This window comes from Phoenix dactylifera, chromosome 4 (genome assembly GCF_009389715.1).
Source record: "Phoenix dactylifera cultivar Barhee BC4 chromosome 4, palm_55x_up_171113_PBpolish2nd_filt_p, whole genome shotgun sequence".
Taxonomy (NCBI): Eukaryota; Viridiplantae; Streptophyta; class Magnoliopsida; order Arecales; family Arecaceae; genus Phoenix; species Phoenix dactylifera.
In genome coordinates, this window is record NC_052395.1 from 12,984,680 (window position 1) to 13,002,364 (window position 17,685).

The following is a 17,685-nucleotide window of genomic DNA, read 5'->3' on the forward strand; positions in this document are numbered from 1 at the left end:
ACTTCGCCGACGAGAATGCGTGACAATGCTATCATTCACCTGAATTGAGTGGAAATAGTCACCTCAAACATGTTTCAGCAATTTAAACTATCTTTTCTTTTAGGATTCCAGGCGTCCGTGCATGCATGATGCCGTACCAATAAATTAATCGAATATGAATAAGCGGGCAAGAAAACAGTGGAAAATTTGGTACATGCACAAAGATTACGATGGGCGCTAGCTGGAAGATGCTATCATTTAGGGCTCGTTTGGTTCGCAGAAAAAGAAGGGGGAAAAGTGTGGTCAACGGGAAAGTAATGAAATGCCTCTTGTTTGGTTGGAGTTTTCAAAGGAGAGAGATGGGAAAGTTGTATTCCCATGGGAATATGATTCCCACATTTCATGGGAAAGTCTTTCCCATGAGAAACATGGGAAAGTTACTTTCCCATGAGGTGGGAATCACTTCTTTTTTATTTTTTCCCAAAAAGACCCTTCAGTATTAAAGAAGCATTAAAGAGGCATTAAAGACCTAATTTTTATTAAGGGCATAATAGGAATTATACATAACTTTCCTAGGAAAGTGGATGGTCAACCAAACATAAGCACTTTGGAAATTAGTCACTTTCCCATGGTTAACCAAACATGTCAAAAGTACTTTCCTAGGTATCCTCTTCCTAGGAATCTGATTCCCAGGAATCATATTCCTAGGAGGGAAAATACTTCCCGCGAACCAAACGAGCCCTTATGTTAAAGCTGTACTCCATGGCAACCAAGTAAAATAAAACACACACAAATGTGGTACCTGCCCCCGCTCGGACCCGTGGGATGGAAAGATTTATTGGTCGGCTCGTAGTTTGGATGGTGCCGGATATAACATACTCACACGGAAGATCGGATCGAGATCTAGTAAAATAATCGCATCGGATCACAAATGAAGAAGGTATGAGTAAAAACGGTCGGCATGCCTAACACACGGTCAATTCTATCCGCATCAAATATTTTTTTGATGGGATGGAGATTTAGTGGAGGCTGCTACATGGGGATGAGCTTGTCTTTTTCTCCCCCTTTCCATTTTCCTAATAAAAAAAAAATGGTGAAGAAAACACACACCACAGTAGATGGTTATGAGCTGTAAGGGTTAGCCGATGTCTCTTTTAAGCTTGGAAGCTTCGGTAGAGATTGCGGTCTCCCACACCGCTTTGCCGAACACCCAAACGCACACCTCTCACTGAAAGGTGGGACCCACACCATGTGAGTATTATATTGACTACTATAAAATGAATCTAATATCACTCCCCCCACCTTTTTTTTTTTTTTTCTGTTTCTGTTGTTTCCAGTTGTCTCCTATTATTGTTTTCCCTATATAGTGCCTTCCACTTGTCTTTTAAGCAGCCGGCTGTGGTTAAAATGATGGAATTTTAACTCCCACTTTTGCACTCCGATTTTGATGCCGTATCATATTACCTAACTGCATTAGTTATGTCCAAAAAGTAGCCTTGAGGACATGTTCGTTGGAGGATAAAAAATTTATCCAAAAATTTATATTTTTTGGACAAATATTTTCAGACAATACTTAGATAAGAAATAATTTATTTACATTTTTCGTATATTAAAAAATAGTTTCGGAATCTATTATATTTTTCATAATATTTTTTATTATATAATATATTATTATTATTATTATGGGATTAGAAATATTTTAGAAATAAAATTTAAAAAATATTTTTTTGTTTAAGGGAAAAATGACTTATCTATTTTTTAGATGGATAATATTAATTTTTTATTTCATAAATTAATGCTATTTATAAAAAATAATTTATTTATTTTAAAAATAAAAATATAGATAAATTGATCAATGAAAAAGTTGCCCTTTCCCATTCTTAAGATACGCGTTGCCGAGAATAGATATTTTTTCTATTTCTCACTAATGCGACATCAAGTCGGCCTTTCGCACTGCCGTCTAAATCCGTCTCACTCGCAGCATTCTATTTTCGCATAGAATATTTATGCACCCTCCGTCCCCGCTTTTGTTTCTCTATTTATTTTATATTATATTTATTATTTTATTTATTTTTGTTGAATAATGAATCAATGGGGAAAACTTGACGAAGGGCGGAAGGCAAGGAACCACCAACTCCCCTCAACCGCTCCCCTCCTCCTCCTTTGCCTTCCCCGCTGGTGAGGGCGACTTATCTTCCTACTTCCCCACCCAACATCTCTTTTTTATCTTGGTGGCCCTCGGTTTGCTTCAGATCGGCGCTTTCTTTAGGGTTTATATATCTCTCCTTCCCCAACCACTCGATTCCTCGTATCGATGAAGTTTCGTCTCTGATCCCGCCGGAAGTCTAGGAGGAAGAAGAAGAATCGCTTCTCCTCAGAGGTAATTCACTCTCATTATCTTTTCCTCTTTCGTTATTTCTTGCATAGTAGATTGTCTGGGTTTTGATTCAGTTATTTCTTCATTGATTTTTGATGCGCAATTCAGAGAACATGGCGGTGTCTGGCCCTGTGACTCCCGGACAGGTATGCAGTTCTTTCATTTGTTAGGGAACGATAATTGGATTGATCGAGTAGTTGATGAGGAAGGAGATCGATTTATTATTTTCTTTGCTTTTGAGATATAATAGATCAGTTTTACTTCTTGGGACGGTTTTGGAATGGTACCGGATTTGGAGTTGGTTTTGGTTGCTATGATCTAGTGCTGTCGGCAGATTTGTGAGTCTTATTTGGTTAATCTGTCTTGTATGGTGGTGACCGGTGATCATCAATTTTAAGCACGGTCGTGATCTTTACTGTTTAGCTGCTTGATCAATTCATTTGGTTGAATCGATTTCTTTTTTTTTTTTTTAATATTCTCTTATACTGCTTTTTCCAACATCGTTTAATGGTTTTGACTTTTGAAATGAAGGAACAGCGATTTTTCAGCTACATTGCCCGTTGGCATAGACTAGCTGGGCCATTCTTTGGATCCTTCCCTACCCTCGGGTGTATGGACCCTTCCCTACCCTCGGGTTTATGGACCCTTCCCTACCATTGGGTGTATAGACACTGTCCATCTTTTTTGTTTCACATACACCAGTCAAGAAATATTCGAGATAACGAGTGATATCAGATTATTTTCATCCAACTAAACCTCTGACATGGTGCAAATCAAACCACTGTCTATGCCTTCTTATTCATTTCTGTCTGTTTACTATGCCTTGCAGTGTGTTAAATAAATTGGGAAAACTTTACAGTGATACTTGGGGAAGGGATGAAAAGAATCAGGATGTTCTCAGCTAGTCATTTTGGAGAATCTTTGTAAAACTATTTATTTTGAGGGCCAGGAATGAAAAGTTCAATGAATCATATTTTGGCTCTTCTTACTGAATATGGAGTTTCAAGATGGAAAGGGAACATCTTTATAGAAAGGTTATTGTAGCAATGCATTAGATGGATGTGGGAGTTAAACAAGGTTTTAACTGCTGCATGCCTATATCATGCCAGGCATGTGCTGTTCTGACTGCTGCCATTTGCAAGTGAAACATCCTTTTGACTATCTGGTGACTAATCAGTGTCTGGGAAATATCATCATTGTATTTGCAAGTGATGGTAAGTCAAGCTGCAGTTTTTGAAGTGGAACTTTGGAGCTCAATCTGATTTGCAGTTGTGCGGCCTTGGGAAAAAAAGGAAGAAGAATAAAATAATTTGGTGACAAAATTACCAATTTTGTCCTTATAGAAGTGTTGAGGGGAAATAAATACTTGATTTTTAAATTTTTCTGAGCTGGTGGTTACTTGCAAGAGATCAGAGATAGACTGCCAACTTTACTATAATATTTGCTACTTTCGCTCTTGACAAGGCGTGAGTCGTCTTGTTGGGAGTTCTCTGGTCAACTTAGATAGAAGTGTTTAGTCCTTTTGACACTACATATATTCTTTGGGACCATTATGGTGACCTTTGATTTGTGATTTACAGTCCCTTAGAAATGCTTCCATCAAGGTGCAGGGAAAAGCTTTTATTGTAATTTTAAGATTAATACAAGCCTTTGATCCTTGTGCACCTCTTAGGCTCTTAGAGTAAGGGAGCTAGGATACTGATTTTTTTGAATTCTTAGTGGATGATGGAAATCCCTTAAGTAGATCTTGGACATTGCTAGAGAACTAGATTGCAAAAATTCTCACCTGAGAGGGTGCATGAAGGGTTTTTTTTTTCTTCTATATATCAGGTTTTAGTTTTGGTTTGGCGGAATCCTTTAAGTCTTGTAAGCTTCTTTTTCTTCTTCTTTTGTGAAAGCCGTATATTTCTTTATAAGATTCCAGTTTATAGGAATATTAGGAGATGCTTTCATTTTGCGCATTGAATACATCTGCCTTGGCTTTTCCAGTCCATTACGAAATATAAAAATTTCTCTTTGAAGTGCAAATCCAGTGCCTATTCTAATTCATATATATCTGATGTCTCTTTCTAGATGATTTCAACTACCACCAACCTTCTTTTTTTTCTTTTGCAGGTTTCATTTTTGCTTGGTTTTTTCCCTGTGTTCATTGCATGGATATATTCAGAAATATTGGAGTACAGAAAATATTCCTCTCCTACGAAAGTGTAAGATATTTATTACAGAAGCAAGAACATATTATACAAATTTATCGTTCTTGAATCTTATTGTATTAATTTGAGTAGGCAGAACAGATAATTATGATTAGATATGGAGAATTGAAAGTCTCCCATCTATGATTTTGGAGGTTTGAAATTTCTGATGCTAATCATTCTATCAGGATAGTAGCTGTTATATCATCTACTCTAGTTTGTAAGCAAAATCAAATACAAGTATAAATACAGTTACCACTAATTTTGTAGTTTTTGAGGAATTCAGTATCTGGTGTGACTTGCATGTGATTTAGAAATAAAAAGTTGTTGTAGATATAGGAGATATGAAAACAAGAAGATAAAAATGAAAGATCTGGTACAGGAATCATTGTATTTGCAGCCTAAGTGAATATAAATATTGACAAGAGTTAATGGTCATTTTAGATGTCTTTTGGTAATTTTCTTCTTCTTTTACTTAGATTATTTCCTGCACATAATATTTGCTATCTTATCTATATGTTCAATTTGGTGTGAGATATGCCTCTGGTAACAAGTTGTCAACCTTGAAACTTTACATATGTGTATTGACAATCCGTGGCATCTTATTTGTACTATAATGGGGTGCCACCCTTGAGCTGCACTATCCACTCTGCAAGGTAACTCCTTTCTCAAATAGCTTTTATGCAAATCAGATGGATCAGGCTGCACTAGATCTCTCAAGACATAAGATATTATTCACAAAGAGACAGGACCAAGGCTGAGAAAATGATTTTTTTCATGTTACATTGGAAGCATTCATTTGAATAATCAACATGAGTCCAAGCCCAAATTTGAGCCCTTCTCTCAGCAATGCCATATATATATTTTTTTGCAGTCATTCAGATGTAAATTTGGTTGAATTGGGAAATGAAACAGTCAAGGAAGATGATCGCGCTGTTTTGCTTGAAGGAGGGCTATCAAAATCATCGTCTGCAAAATTTCAGAATGCTTCTGTGCGGGCAAATTTATTCAGGTTGTTGACAATATAAGTTAGAAGAAAATTTCAGTTAAAATTTTATGACCCATAAGTTGTTGAAATTTGTGATTTCTAACATCGTTATGTCTTGTAGGTTTATAGCAATGGATGAGTCTTTCTTGCTTGAAAATCGAGCAATACTAAGAGCCATGTAAGATTCTTCAGCATATATTTTAAACCTCTACTCAATAGATTAATTTCCTAGGGTGGCAATCAGGTCGGGGCGGGTCAGATATGGGTCGGGTCAGATACAGGTTAGGTAAAAAATCTGTCAACCCAAACCTGACATATTTATTAAACATGCCAAATTCCGAACTCAAATCCGACCATTTTATTAAATAGGTAACCAACCCGACCTACGACAGGTTAAATCAAGTTAAACAGGTTAAGCATTGCCACCCCTAATTTTTTCTTGTTCCTGGATTAATTCATAACCATTGTGCAGGTCAGAATTTGGGATGACTCTGGCTTACTTCTACATCTGTGACCGCACAAATCTATTCTCGGAATCTAAGAAGGTCTTTGCCTTAGACTTTGATTTGAGTTTATTGTAGACTAAATTTGTTATACAGCTTTTTTGTACATTCATGATGGTTTATTGTGCACAAACCATGTTTGCACAAGAATAAAACTAGAAACTTCCAGTCTGTTGGTGCATGATTCCTGACACTAGATACATCTATCCTTTGTTTCTAATGCCCATTCAACATCAGAAAATTCTTTTGACACTGATATGCTTGTCATAGCAACCTAGAGTTATTCCAGAAAAGCTATATGAAAACAAGGGTTGAGTAATTGGCGTTTAGTAATGGGAAACATGTCTTGAGTTCTCTAAGAAACTTGATTTTTTTTTTTCACTATGTGATCCAGCCGTGATCTTTTGTCTATAGATTAACATTAATACATTATGATGGTGATGCTGATCTTGGACCAAAGCCTGGTCATGGTGATGCCTCAGCACTTTGAGTAATATCTCTGTTAATCCATAAGAATCTTAATTATTCTACTATGCATTTACATGTTCATTTTTACATGAAATATGATCATTCATTTTGGAACTTTGGCCCTTTTTAACACTTTCAGATAATTGAGAGCCAACTGAAGTGACCACCTGGATTGGCTCCCAAATTTAAAAGGCCCACTTGGAAGAAGAGAAAAAGAAAAAAAAGATGCAAACCACATTGGCCCAGTATAAAATTGCATATTAGTCACTAAAATGTAATTAACCCATGGTGTGATCATTATCATTAGCCATCCTTGGGTTCATATAAGAATATTTATACACCTATTGCTATTTAATTATGATGCAACAATTTTGAGCTTTTCTATACTTCTGTTCATATAACAGTACACTGTGACAAATTTTATCATTTTCCTATTTTCCTTGCTAAAAATGTAGTCGGAAATTGTGAATAATCTCAAATCCCAATTGTTCTCATAGATATATTTGCTGAAAATTGAATTATGATCACCAGCTGCTTCAATTTTCTCATTTTTTTTAAAAATACCACCGAACTCATCTGTTTTGTATTGTGAACTTTGACTTTGCCAGAATTACAGCCGCGACCTGTTTCTTTTTCTCTACATTCTTCTTATCATAGCTTCAGCTATGACTTCTCTTAAGAAGCACCATGACAAGTCTGCATTCTCGGGAAAAGCCATACTTTACCTAAATCGTCATCAAACTGAGGAATGGAAAGGATGGATGCAGGTTGGTGACTTATCATTCCTCCCATTTTTTGTGCTCCTTTAATGGTAAACTAATTGATCTTGGTCTTAGTACTATAAATCCTACGGTGGCCACTTTGACTGATGAATGTTTACACTACTTCATACTCTTATGTTTATACTCTTTATTATATATTTTTATCATGCTCAATTTAATGATGAAAAGGATTCCCAGCAGGACTCGGTGAAAAAACTTGATTTGGTTTTTTCCGCCCTCTTAATCAGCTGCACATGTTTAATGCTGATTCAACTGAACTGACATTTGTATTCTTTAAGTTAGTAGAGTTAGTAGTGATTGCCTTTATTTATGTGACAAAGGGTATTTTATATTTTTTGGTTTAAAATGATGTTTATCTGTTGAAGGAGGAAGGGGATTAGTGATTTGCAACTTAAAAGAGCTGACACATTCTTTTCTGGGCAACGATGATGGAAATCTGGAAGAGAGGATAAAGATAGTCCTTTTATGGAGAAAATAGGATACTTTTCGGGTGTAGAATGGGCTAACAATGCTGATTGTCCAACCATGTCCAAGTAGTTTCTTTGGTATGTTTTATTTTTCTGGGTTTTTTCCATCAACATAGCCATTTCGAATAAGGGCTACAATGTGATCCAAAAGCCATGGAATTATAATGGATGTGCCTATCGAGAGCGAAGAAATAATGAGAGGAGATCTTGGAGATGGAAACTATGATAGCTTATATATGTGGCTTATGATCTTTATTTATGTAAACTGCGGTGATGATTGAGGAATTATGTGCCCAAGAACCTTCAGATTTGTGGAGGAAGAGGCAAAGACATAAAACATTGGGGAGTTCAAGAAAAACCTATACTGTGATGAATTGATGATATGTATTAACTTTCTCTTTTTCTCTTTCGTAGTTTGATTTTCAGTCTGATGCGGTTTTGTTGCACCATTATAAACATTGGCATTATAATTATAGTGTGATTCAAAAGGGGCCATATATTACCCAATGAATGTGCCTTCCAAGAATGAACCAAGCACAATAAGATATCTTGGAGTGTTATTGCATGAGTTGACCCTTGTCTATTTTTAAAAACATGGCAGGCCTCAAGGGGGGTATATATATCCCTAAACCATTTGGAATTTGGAGGTAGAATTAAGATTGAAAGTGCTGGGGAGTAAGGAAATCTATGACCTTAAATGATGGATTTGAGAGTTGGCTTATTCATATCAACAAAGTAACACTAACGCCTTAGGTTCCAGCACCTGATGGTGATGGGAGTTTGCATGCCAGCAATTTCCTTGATTTCCTTAACACAATCGCTTGTACAAGGACTGTTTCAATTGAAATACTTGTTCAATGGGTAAACTGTGGTTTTATCAAAAATAATTCCTCGAAACGTCAATATTTAATATTAGAAAAATTTGGTAACATGAGAGGAAATAGAATTGAAATCCAATATGTTGGAACACAATAAGATGAACTGCAAATTATCCTTTGTAAAATAATTATCCTATAATGAGAGCATACCAATGGCTTCTCTGTTCTTGTATATGAGATGACTTATTAAATATATCTAAGATAGTTATTAGTGTCAAGATGGATGTTAATAAAAAACTCTAGGATGACATGCTCTAGAGTAAGGCTGTCATAATTTGCAGGCTAGCCATGCAAATTTTTACTCCTCTTATCGGCACTAATATGGAGCAGAACGTAGCTGAGTCATGCAACGCCATAATTGGATGGTCTGCCCCTGAGACCGTTTTTATGCATGAAGGGCAAGATGTGAATATGGAAAGCCGCTTCCATTTTTCGAAAAAAACATTGCGAGAAATTCACATGGCTTGGTCAAGAGAAAGCCCTTTCAATTATCTATGAAATAGCAGACTTCACTTGAAAAAAAAAGCCTTATGATACCTAAGTTCTTGAGCACATATATTCCCCAAAGCAGCTATTGCTGTATGCAATACATACAGGACACTGGTAAGACTATAATGTGACCTGATATGTATTGGATACCATCCACATGTATCCATTTGTTTGTTCTTTTTTAATGTTTAGTGGTTGCATGAGCATATACCAAATACCTTTTCGAGATATATCATGGATATTTTGAATTTTGATGGTTGGTAGATTATATTTATGGGTCTATCATGTTACATGGGTTAAATACCTTGAATCCATGACCCATTATGATGAACTAAGCCCCCTTCAGACGTCATCTATTGTGTCTGCCATAAGTGGGAGAGTAAGACAGAGAGACCTAGCGGTAGTGTTTCACAATAGCCGCAGAGGCACGTGCATGTATCTTTGCTTTCTATTCCCCTTTTTCCCCTCGTGTCCTCATACTTCTCCTTGACTACACCCATATTCTCTTCTAACCTAGCCTGAGGTTCCCTTCTCCTTATACCTGATCCAGTGTCCCCATCTTTACTGTGTACATGTATGAGTTTGTGTGTGTGTTGTTTGGGATTTTTTTTTTTTTTGTTGGGGTTTGTTTTCGGGCGGGGGGGGGGGGGGGGGGGGGGGGGATGTATCTCATAAGGACATCCTTTACTTAAATGCTGACCATCTAATAATGGACATTATGGATGATTACTTTTGGTACTCTGTAACTTTGGCATCATTATATGGCGTATGTGTTTGAATGGTGCCTGTATGATAAAGTTAGCATCACTGTGATAACCCACTTTGGTTGATAATTTTTTAAAATCTCATTTCTTTCTAATTCTTAATGTATTTTGACTTATCGGTAGCTTCTTTCTTGATGAACAAACCAAGGATCCATGTTATTGCTAATCAATTACAGCTATTAAATGTTTTTAAGCACCTGACGAAAAATCAATGTTTGTCATACACTATATATTTATATATGCAAAAAACATATTTTTTATTATCACATCATCTCTTCATACGAAGTGATTATTTTACTGAGGTTATTTACTTTCTCTTTTACTCCATGATTGTTTGAGGCTGTACAGGACCATGTTGACATTTCAGATGCGGTTACGGTGCTCTGCGCCCTAAAAGTTCACTGCCATAATATTATAAAGTACTAGAAGTATAAATATTTCTTTACTGTGAACAATTACTAATCATTCACCCATTAACATCCTCTCCCAGGTCTTATTTTTGATGTATCACTACTTCGCTGCCACAGAGATATACAACGCAATACGTGTCTTTATTGCTGCTTATGTGTGGATGACTGGATTTGGGAACTTCTCTTATTATTATATAAGGAAGGATTTTAGCGTTGCTCGGTTTGCTCAGGTCCCTTCATGAGTTTCTATCCCTTATTCTTTTTATGTGTCTAATTATCTCTTGCTAATAATGAAATACAACACTCATCTTCTGATTTGCAGATGATGTGGCGGCTAAATTTCTTTGTGGCTTTCTGCTGCATTGTCCTGAACAATGACTACATGCTGTATTATATCTGTCCAATGCACACTCTTTTCACTCTTATGGTATACGGTGCACTTGGCATTTGTAACAAGTATAATGAGATTGCATCAGTAATGGCTGTGAAGATTATTGGTTGTTTTTTGGTGGTCATCTTAATCTGGGAAGTTCCTGGAGTTTTTGATCTTATATGGACCCCTTTTACTTTTGTATTAGGTCAGTAACTGTGTTCACAATCAAGTTTGCCATTCGTCTCAAGGATCATTACAAATGTACCGAGTTTGTTGGATGCAGGTTACAAGGATGCAGAGCCTTCTAAAGCTAATTTACCTCTCCTGCATGAGTGGCACTTTAGATCTGGCCTTGATCGCTATATTTGGATCATTGGAATGATATATGCATACTATCACCCAACCGTAAGTTTCTTTAGTTTTGGCAGCATGCTCAATGAATTGCACATTTCCTGCTTGGATTTTTAGCATGTAGCTTGATTGATGTTGGTGTTTGAATTATCTTGAATGATGTAAATGTGTAATCTTGAATGTTGTTTTTTTGAGTTATTGATATTCTCAAGGTAGCTTAGTTTTTCAGCCTTATATCATAATAGGTTGAAAGATGGATGGAGAGGCTTGAGGAATCTGAAACTAAAGTGAGATTATCGATTAAAACAAGCATAGTTACTGTCTGCGTGGTGGTGAGTCGTGATTCTTTCTATTGAATAGCAGAGTGACCTCATCTAGTGAGTACCGGAATATGACATGATTTTTTTTTCAGGTTGGTTGCTTGTGGTATGAGTATATCTACAAGCTAGACAAGATTATGTACAATAAGCTCCACCCATACACATCATGGATTCCTATCACGTGGGTTTTTGAAATCTTATTTAAAGTTACATTTAGTTAATTATTGAATTTATATGGCCAACCTACTAAAAGATACATCTGATTTCAATCCTCTCTAGTGTTTACATTTGTTTGCGGAACTTCACTCAGCAATTACGTAGTTCTTCTTTGACTCTCTTTGCGTAAGTTACATTTATAACCTTTATGATACCTTCTCTCTATATTCTAAGCTTCAGATGTTTTCTTAGTCAATATTCTTCTTAATCTCTTTTTCCTTTTTCTCTTTGTTAGGTGGCTTGGCAAGGTCACACTGGAAACCTACATCTCTCAAATCCATATCTGGCTGAGGTATGGATACTTTTATATCTTGCTGCATTCCTGAAGCTTCTTTTGAATATCTTCTTGGAGTACTTATTGAAAACAACTGACAGTTTCAAACCTAAGCTTAACCGACTTGCCCAATTTTATTGCATGGACTGGCTTAAGGATGAAGGCTATGATCTATCACAATTGCGGTATTTTGCATATGACATTCATGTGGCATATTTGGAACATGATTTGGCATGCAAATATGTGTCTGCCAGTATGCTCCATGGTAGGCCTGGACTAACACAAGTAAGGTCGGCAGAACCGTCCTGAATCGGATGGTTTCGGCCAATCTGAGCCATACCGGTGGCTCACCGATACGGTTCTGGCAACGGAATCGAGATCCATTGTCGGAAATGGAGAAGAAGAAGGAAAGAGAGAGCAAGCGGGGGTGGGCGGCAGAGGCCGCGGCCGGTACCCCTATTTCGAAAAGAAATAAGGGAACCGGCCACGGCTTAAAAAATTTTGGAATTTTTAAGTGAAGTCGGCAAACGATTTGTTGACTTCAGTTAAAAATTTCAAAATTTTTTAATTTCGCGATTTTTAAGTAAAGTCGGCAAGCGACTTGTTGACTTCACTTAAAAATCGTAAAATTTTTTAAGCCGCGGCTGACTCCTGTTTCGTTCGAAACAGGAGAACCGGTTGCGGCCTCTGCTGCGGCCTCCACCGGCTTCCGCCTCCCTCCCTCTCCCCTTCTCTCTCTCTCTCTTTTTCTCTCTCCCACGGTACCGTGTCCTTGCTTGTCGGTACAGGCTTGGCACGAGCCGTACCAGCTCGTGCCGTTGGTGTATGGCTCGTGCCGCTAGGGAACCGGTACAGTGCCCGGTACCGGTTCCTCCAACCTTGAACATGAGACATGGGTTTGTAGTGAGGTATCCTAGGTATCTGTTCGTGCTGCATGTATCAAACCTTTCCGGTTCAATGCAGTCATTAAGTCAAAAAGCTTTGAAGCCTTTCTGTTGCTTTACTCCATCACAAGTGAAGCAGCTAATAAGCTTTATCTTGGTTTTGGAAGGCATCCATCTTGAGTTCGTTATATATGATGTATTTCAGTAACGGTTCCTGTCTAATCATCCAATGTCTTTTTTTTTTCTCCTTTACCAGATGCATTACTAACATGTAATACTATGTAATGTTATCGTAAATTTTATAGTAATTAACATGCATGCATATCTTGATTTCATCTGACATGTAAGACTATACCTTATTATCTTAAATTGTACAATAAATAACATGCACATGTATCTTGATTTTCGATTGTAGGATACTACCTTGTTAATTTTATCCTTCTTTTGTGTGCATAAAAACAACCCTAAGAGCCTTGGAAAGAAGTTTAGAATGGTTTAAATTGAAGACCAAAATATGTGTTTCTCCTTATGCCCGTGTGTTCCAGTAACACCGGCTGCAAATCCACAGCACACCAATACGTGCCAAAAGTGGCCAATGCGTGGAACATGGCGTGTATCTTGCAAGTACTAGGCTTACATCGCACCTGCATGCAGCTCTTAAAACCTTGCTTCGGACTAGACATGGTCTTATTGTATAAGTCAGAGAAAATGACATTAGGAAGACATAAACGTTGGTAATGTAGTTTGAATTTATGCAATTGGTGCACAACCCTCCAGTGTACCTCTAGAGTCTAGACTAGGAAAGAGTCTCAACAAAGAATGGAGACGTCAAGGTTGCTAGGCTTACATCGCACCTGCATGCAGCTCTTAAAACCTTGCTTCGGTCTAGAGATGGTCTTATTGTACAAGTCAGAGAAAATGACAGTAGGAAGACATAAACGTTGGTAATGTAGTTTGAATTTATGCAATTGGAGCACAACCCTTCAGTGTACCTCTAGACTAGGAAAGAGTCTCATATAGAGAATGGAGACATCAAGGTGATCTTATTGTATAAGTCAGAAAAAATGACATTAGGAAGACATAAACGTTGGTAATGTAGTTTGAATTTATGCAATTGGAGCACAACCCTCCAGTGTACCTCTAGACTAGGAAAGAGTCTCAACAAAGAATGGAGACATCAAGGTTATAAATAGTGATTTAATTATTGTTTGCTGCGGCTTTTTTGGGAATGGCAGATACATACCATGCCATGTCAATGCTTTACATGCAATAGCCTGGCAGCGTGCCAAGCATTGGCATGGAGCTGATACTGTGCTATTGTTGCATGCGGTATGAAACAAGCATCGTATTGAATGTGTCATGTCAACCATGCTGGATACACTGTACTGACCAACACGTTATCTTATGTTTTGATACAAGGAATTTTTGAAGCACAGATTATAAGACAACCAAATTAGTGAAAGAAAACCCAAAGTTAGCTTCATACCTTTTACTTATCAAAAGATATTTCAAAAGTTAGCTTGGTATCAGCTATAGCATTTAAATGTAGTTCTGTCATTCTCTTGCTGGGCAATGTTGTTTGCTTTGCCTCCAGTTATTGATCTTTAGACTTTTGAGACTTGCTTTAGTTAATAGTTCTTGAACTACAGATATTCACAAATGGGTCTCAAAAAGAAAGCTTACTCATGGAGGATGCGATGTTATAGATAGTAACAAAGTAACTAAGGATGCAATAGCTGTCAGTCGAATTTCTTTCTTGAGGTCATTTTTGGTTTATTATACCACTCTAGATGACATCCCCACGTCCTGCCTCTCTGTCCATCCCCTTTTTCTTTTTCAAGAGGCTAGGAGGGAGTCTGACTGGTGTAACTGGGCTGGTCTGAGACTTGGAACTGGATTTTCACACATGGAATTCCCACTTGTAATTGGGTCAGAAATCTTGAGGGATAAGACACTCAAGCCTCGAACCCTGGACCCTCAGTTTAGAAACAGAGGGGTGTGATCACCGAGTAATATGATACAATTTGTTTAGACTGTTGATGCACTGGACGGCTCTGGATCATTGAGATTGCTCATGATTTAGTTTTAGCCTTTAATTTTTCTTTAGAGTCTTAATTTTCAGTTTTAGTGGCTTTTAGAGTTTTTATGGCTGAGATTAAAAGATCTCACGTTCATTTTAAATGGTTAGAGGTAATTATGTTGAATGAATTAAAAAAAAAGTTACATTGTCCATTAGTAAGTTGATGGGCAAAGTAGTGTAGCAACTTTACTATTCATACTACAGTAGCCCTGAAAAGTTACCTTTGCTTTATAGAGGGTAGTTTCAGAAAGATATAAGAAGTTAGGGTTTTCATTTAATGAGACTTATGCCGTGTATCTCTTAGTTCTAGAGATTGGTATAAGAATTTGGGTTGTTGAAAGAAAAACAGCTTAGTAAACTGCTTTTTCATGGAAATCTGGTTTTCCATCTCTTTGTTTTGGCAAAAGAGTAAACACAGAAAAAACTTTTTCTTGATTTTCTGGAAATTAGACTTTTCATTTTTCCCCAAGAATCTCTGGACATTGAAAAATTGAACTTAAAGGTCCTCTTGGGAAAAACATAATTCATGGATTTGCTATTAGTTTTGTTTGCTTCTTCCAATACGTCAAAGACTTAAAATATAAGACTTTTCCTTATTGGAGGAAAAACTTGCATTTTCATAGTTTTCTTGCAACCCAACAAACCTCTCATTGGCTTGAGAGATTTGGAGAGAAGAGAGAGGAGTCAGAATCTTTAATTTAATTAGAAGAGGGAGAGCGGAGAGAGAATCCCTAGTAAATAGTCAAGGAAAAAGAGGAGCAGAGAAATATGGAGAGAAGTCTCTCCTAATCCACTCTTCAAATCTCTCCAAAAGTGGAGATGTGGAGAGAAAAGAAGCGAACTTTCTTTTCTTGTTTCTGATTTCCAAGGTTCTCTTTTCCTCCTTTCTTTTCTATTCTCTCGTTTCCCTTGTTCTCTCTTTTCCTCTCCATTTCATATTCACATGTAAAGAAAAGGGCCTTCTTTTTTTGGTTCCTTGTGCTCGCTTTTCCCCTAGTCTCTCTTCACCATCATAGTCGTTTATCCCCTCTCTCCCTACCTCTCTCTCTCTATCTTCTTTTCCTCCTTGTATTTATTATCATGCTTGCTCATTTATTTCATAATCTTGCTGGAAGCAAACTCTATAGCTGCTATTTTACCTTTATAGATCACTAAATTTTGAATTCCTTTGCTGACATCTCATGTTATTTGTTGCCTACAAAATATCCTGCATCACTGGTTATAATTTTCTGTTTTCATGTCATCTTTTACGTGTGTGGTTCATGCTGTAATTTCAGAACAGCAACAATGACCTCTCCTCCTTGCAGGTATGCAACAGACCTTTTAAAAACTCAATCTAGGTTGCCAAAACCTTGATTGGATTTCATTGCTTGCTTGGGACCCTAGTAAATCCTTCTAAAAGGCCTCTTAATTATCTTTAGTGCAGGCCCAGCCCTAGGGCTGCATCAAAGTATCTCTTGTTTAACAATTTTGATTGGATGTTTCTTTCCAAGGAACCCATATATGATTAGTAACTGCCATGAGCATGGAGAAAATTTGTTTATTATTTTACTGAATCATATGTAACTATGGAAGGGTTTTGGCCAATCAGCTATAAAAGCAGCAACTAAAATCAAGTTTGTGATTTCTCTCATATCTGGAACACCTAAATGCCAATGACTACCCAAGAAATGTTGATGAAATTCGAGTCTTCTGGTTGCTGTATTTAATTCTGATTAATGTATTTTATGGTCAGGATAACTAGAGGGGCCTAATGAATTCTAATGCATGTCTTGGATTGATACACAGGTCAAACACGCCTAATGGTCAGCCCAAATGGCTACTTTGTTTCATTCCGGATTACCCATTGCTCAATTTCCTGCTTACTACTACAATCTATGTATTTGTAAGTCAAGTTTTTACCTAAATTGGCCAGAAATAAATTGGCCAGAATTCTTAAGACGAGTATAGCTGACACATTATTATGTGCATGTTGCAGATATCGTATCGAATCTTTGATCTGACAAATTCACTCAAAGTAGCTTTTGTCCCCAGCAAAGACAACAAACGCCTTGTGCATCATTTTATTGCTGGAGCAGTCATTTCCTTATGTTTGTATTGCATCTCATGGGTTCTTCTTCACATGCCTGTGGTGTCGGTATGTTACCCAACCTGTTTCTATTATTTTGGCAAGCTGATCAGAGCTGATTTAATTTCACGTAGTTACTGAATACCAACTTCATTGACAGGGATAACGAATTGCTTCCAAATGTTGATTTTGAGGTTTCCTCTTGGTTGGAAAAATATTCAAATACCCATCAATAAGGCAGTTTGAATTCTTTGGCCTAAAATTCCACCCTTTGAAGATCATTATGCTCCACAACCAACAATTGGCTTTGGCACACTGTTTTGGATGCGAGGAAGAGGAACTAGAGCTGTTCAGCTTTAGAGGCATTTTGTTTGTGAGCTTCAAAGCTTAGGAGTTGTATAATTTTTTGAGTGAGATGATCTTGCGATGTTGGAAATGGCCATTCGTCGCTTACTGCCCGTGTAACATGATGGGTCCCGCATTTTTTTCCTCGGAAATAAAACGGCAATTTAATGTAATCATTCCATTGATTTAATGTTGGTCTAATAGGATTCATGAGAATTGGAAGTCAGATGATCAACTCATTATTTGTACATCTACTGTTGCACTTTCGTTCTCCTGTGTTTCTCCGATCTAGTACTCCTGCGGATCGAAACCTACTGTCTCGACTAGACTGCTAAATTTCTTGGAATTAGCTTAAAGTGCATCTCAGGTTGCCCATGTATGAACTAGAGGAAAAGATTCTGAATTTTAAATAATTAAACAAACAAATAAAGAAAAGAACTGGGGCTTGTTTCTGTGGTCACATTTTTATGCCTAGCA

At 37.1% G+C, this 17,685-nt stretch overlaps 1 protein-coding gene and 1 long non-coding RNA gene across 2 annotated transcripts; one reads left to right on the forward strand and one right to left on the reverse strand.

The window, feature by feature from the left end:
* Positions 1–2,057: 2,057 nt before the first annotated feature.
* Positions 2,058–17,458, forward strand: LOC103712694 (protein REDUCED WALL ACETYLATION 3). The gene is made up of 17 exons (XM_008799284.4): positions 2,058–2,359; positions 2,465–2,502; positions 4,472–4,563; positions 5,423–5,560; positions 5,658–5,714; positions 6,009–6,081; positions 7,116–7,274; positions 10,378–10,527; positions 10,620–10,875; positions 10,954–11,075; positions 11,267–11,353; positions 11,434–11,522; positions 11,621–11,683; positions 11,793–11,849; positions 16,584–16,680; positions 16,774–16,932; positions 17,024–17,458. Exons 2-17 carry the CDS (start codon positions 2,470–2,472, stop codon positions 17,027–17,029), a joined length of 1,638 nt encoding a protein of 545 aa, XP_008797506.1. The 5' UTR covers positions 2,058–2,359; positions 2,465–2,469; the 3' UTR covers positions 17,030–17,458.
* LOC120110488 lies at positions 12,960–16,577 on the reverse strand. The gene is made up of 2 exons (XR_005511504.1): positions 13,854–16,577; positions 12,960–13,497 (listed from the first exon to the last, which is right to left on the reverse strand). It is a non-coding gene; the product is annotated as an uncharacterized LOC120110488 (long non-coding RNA).
* Positions 17,459–17,685: the final 227 nt, after the last annotated feature.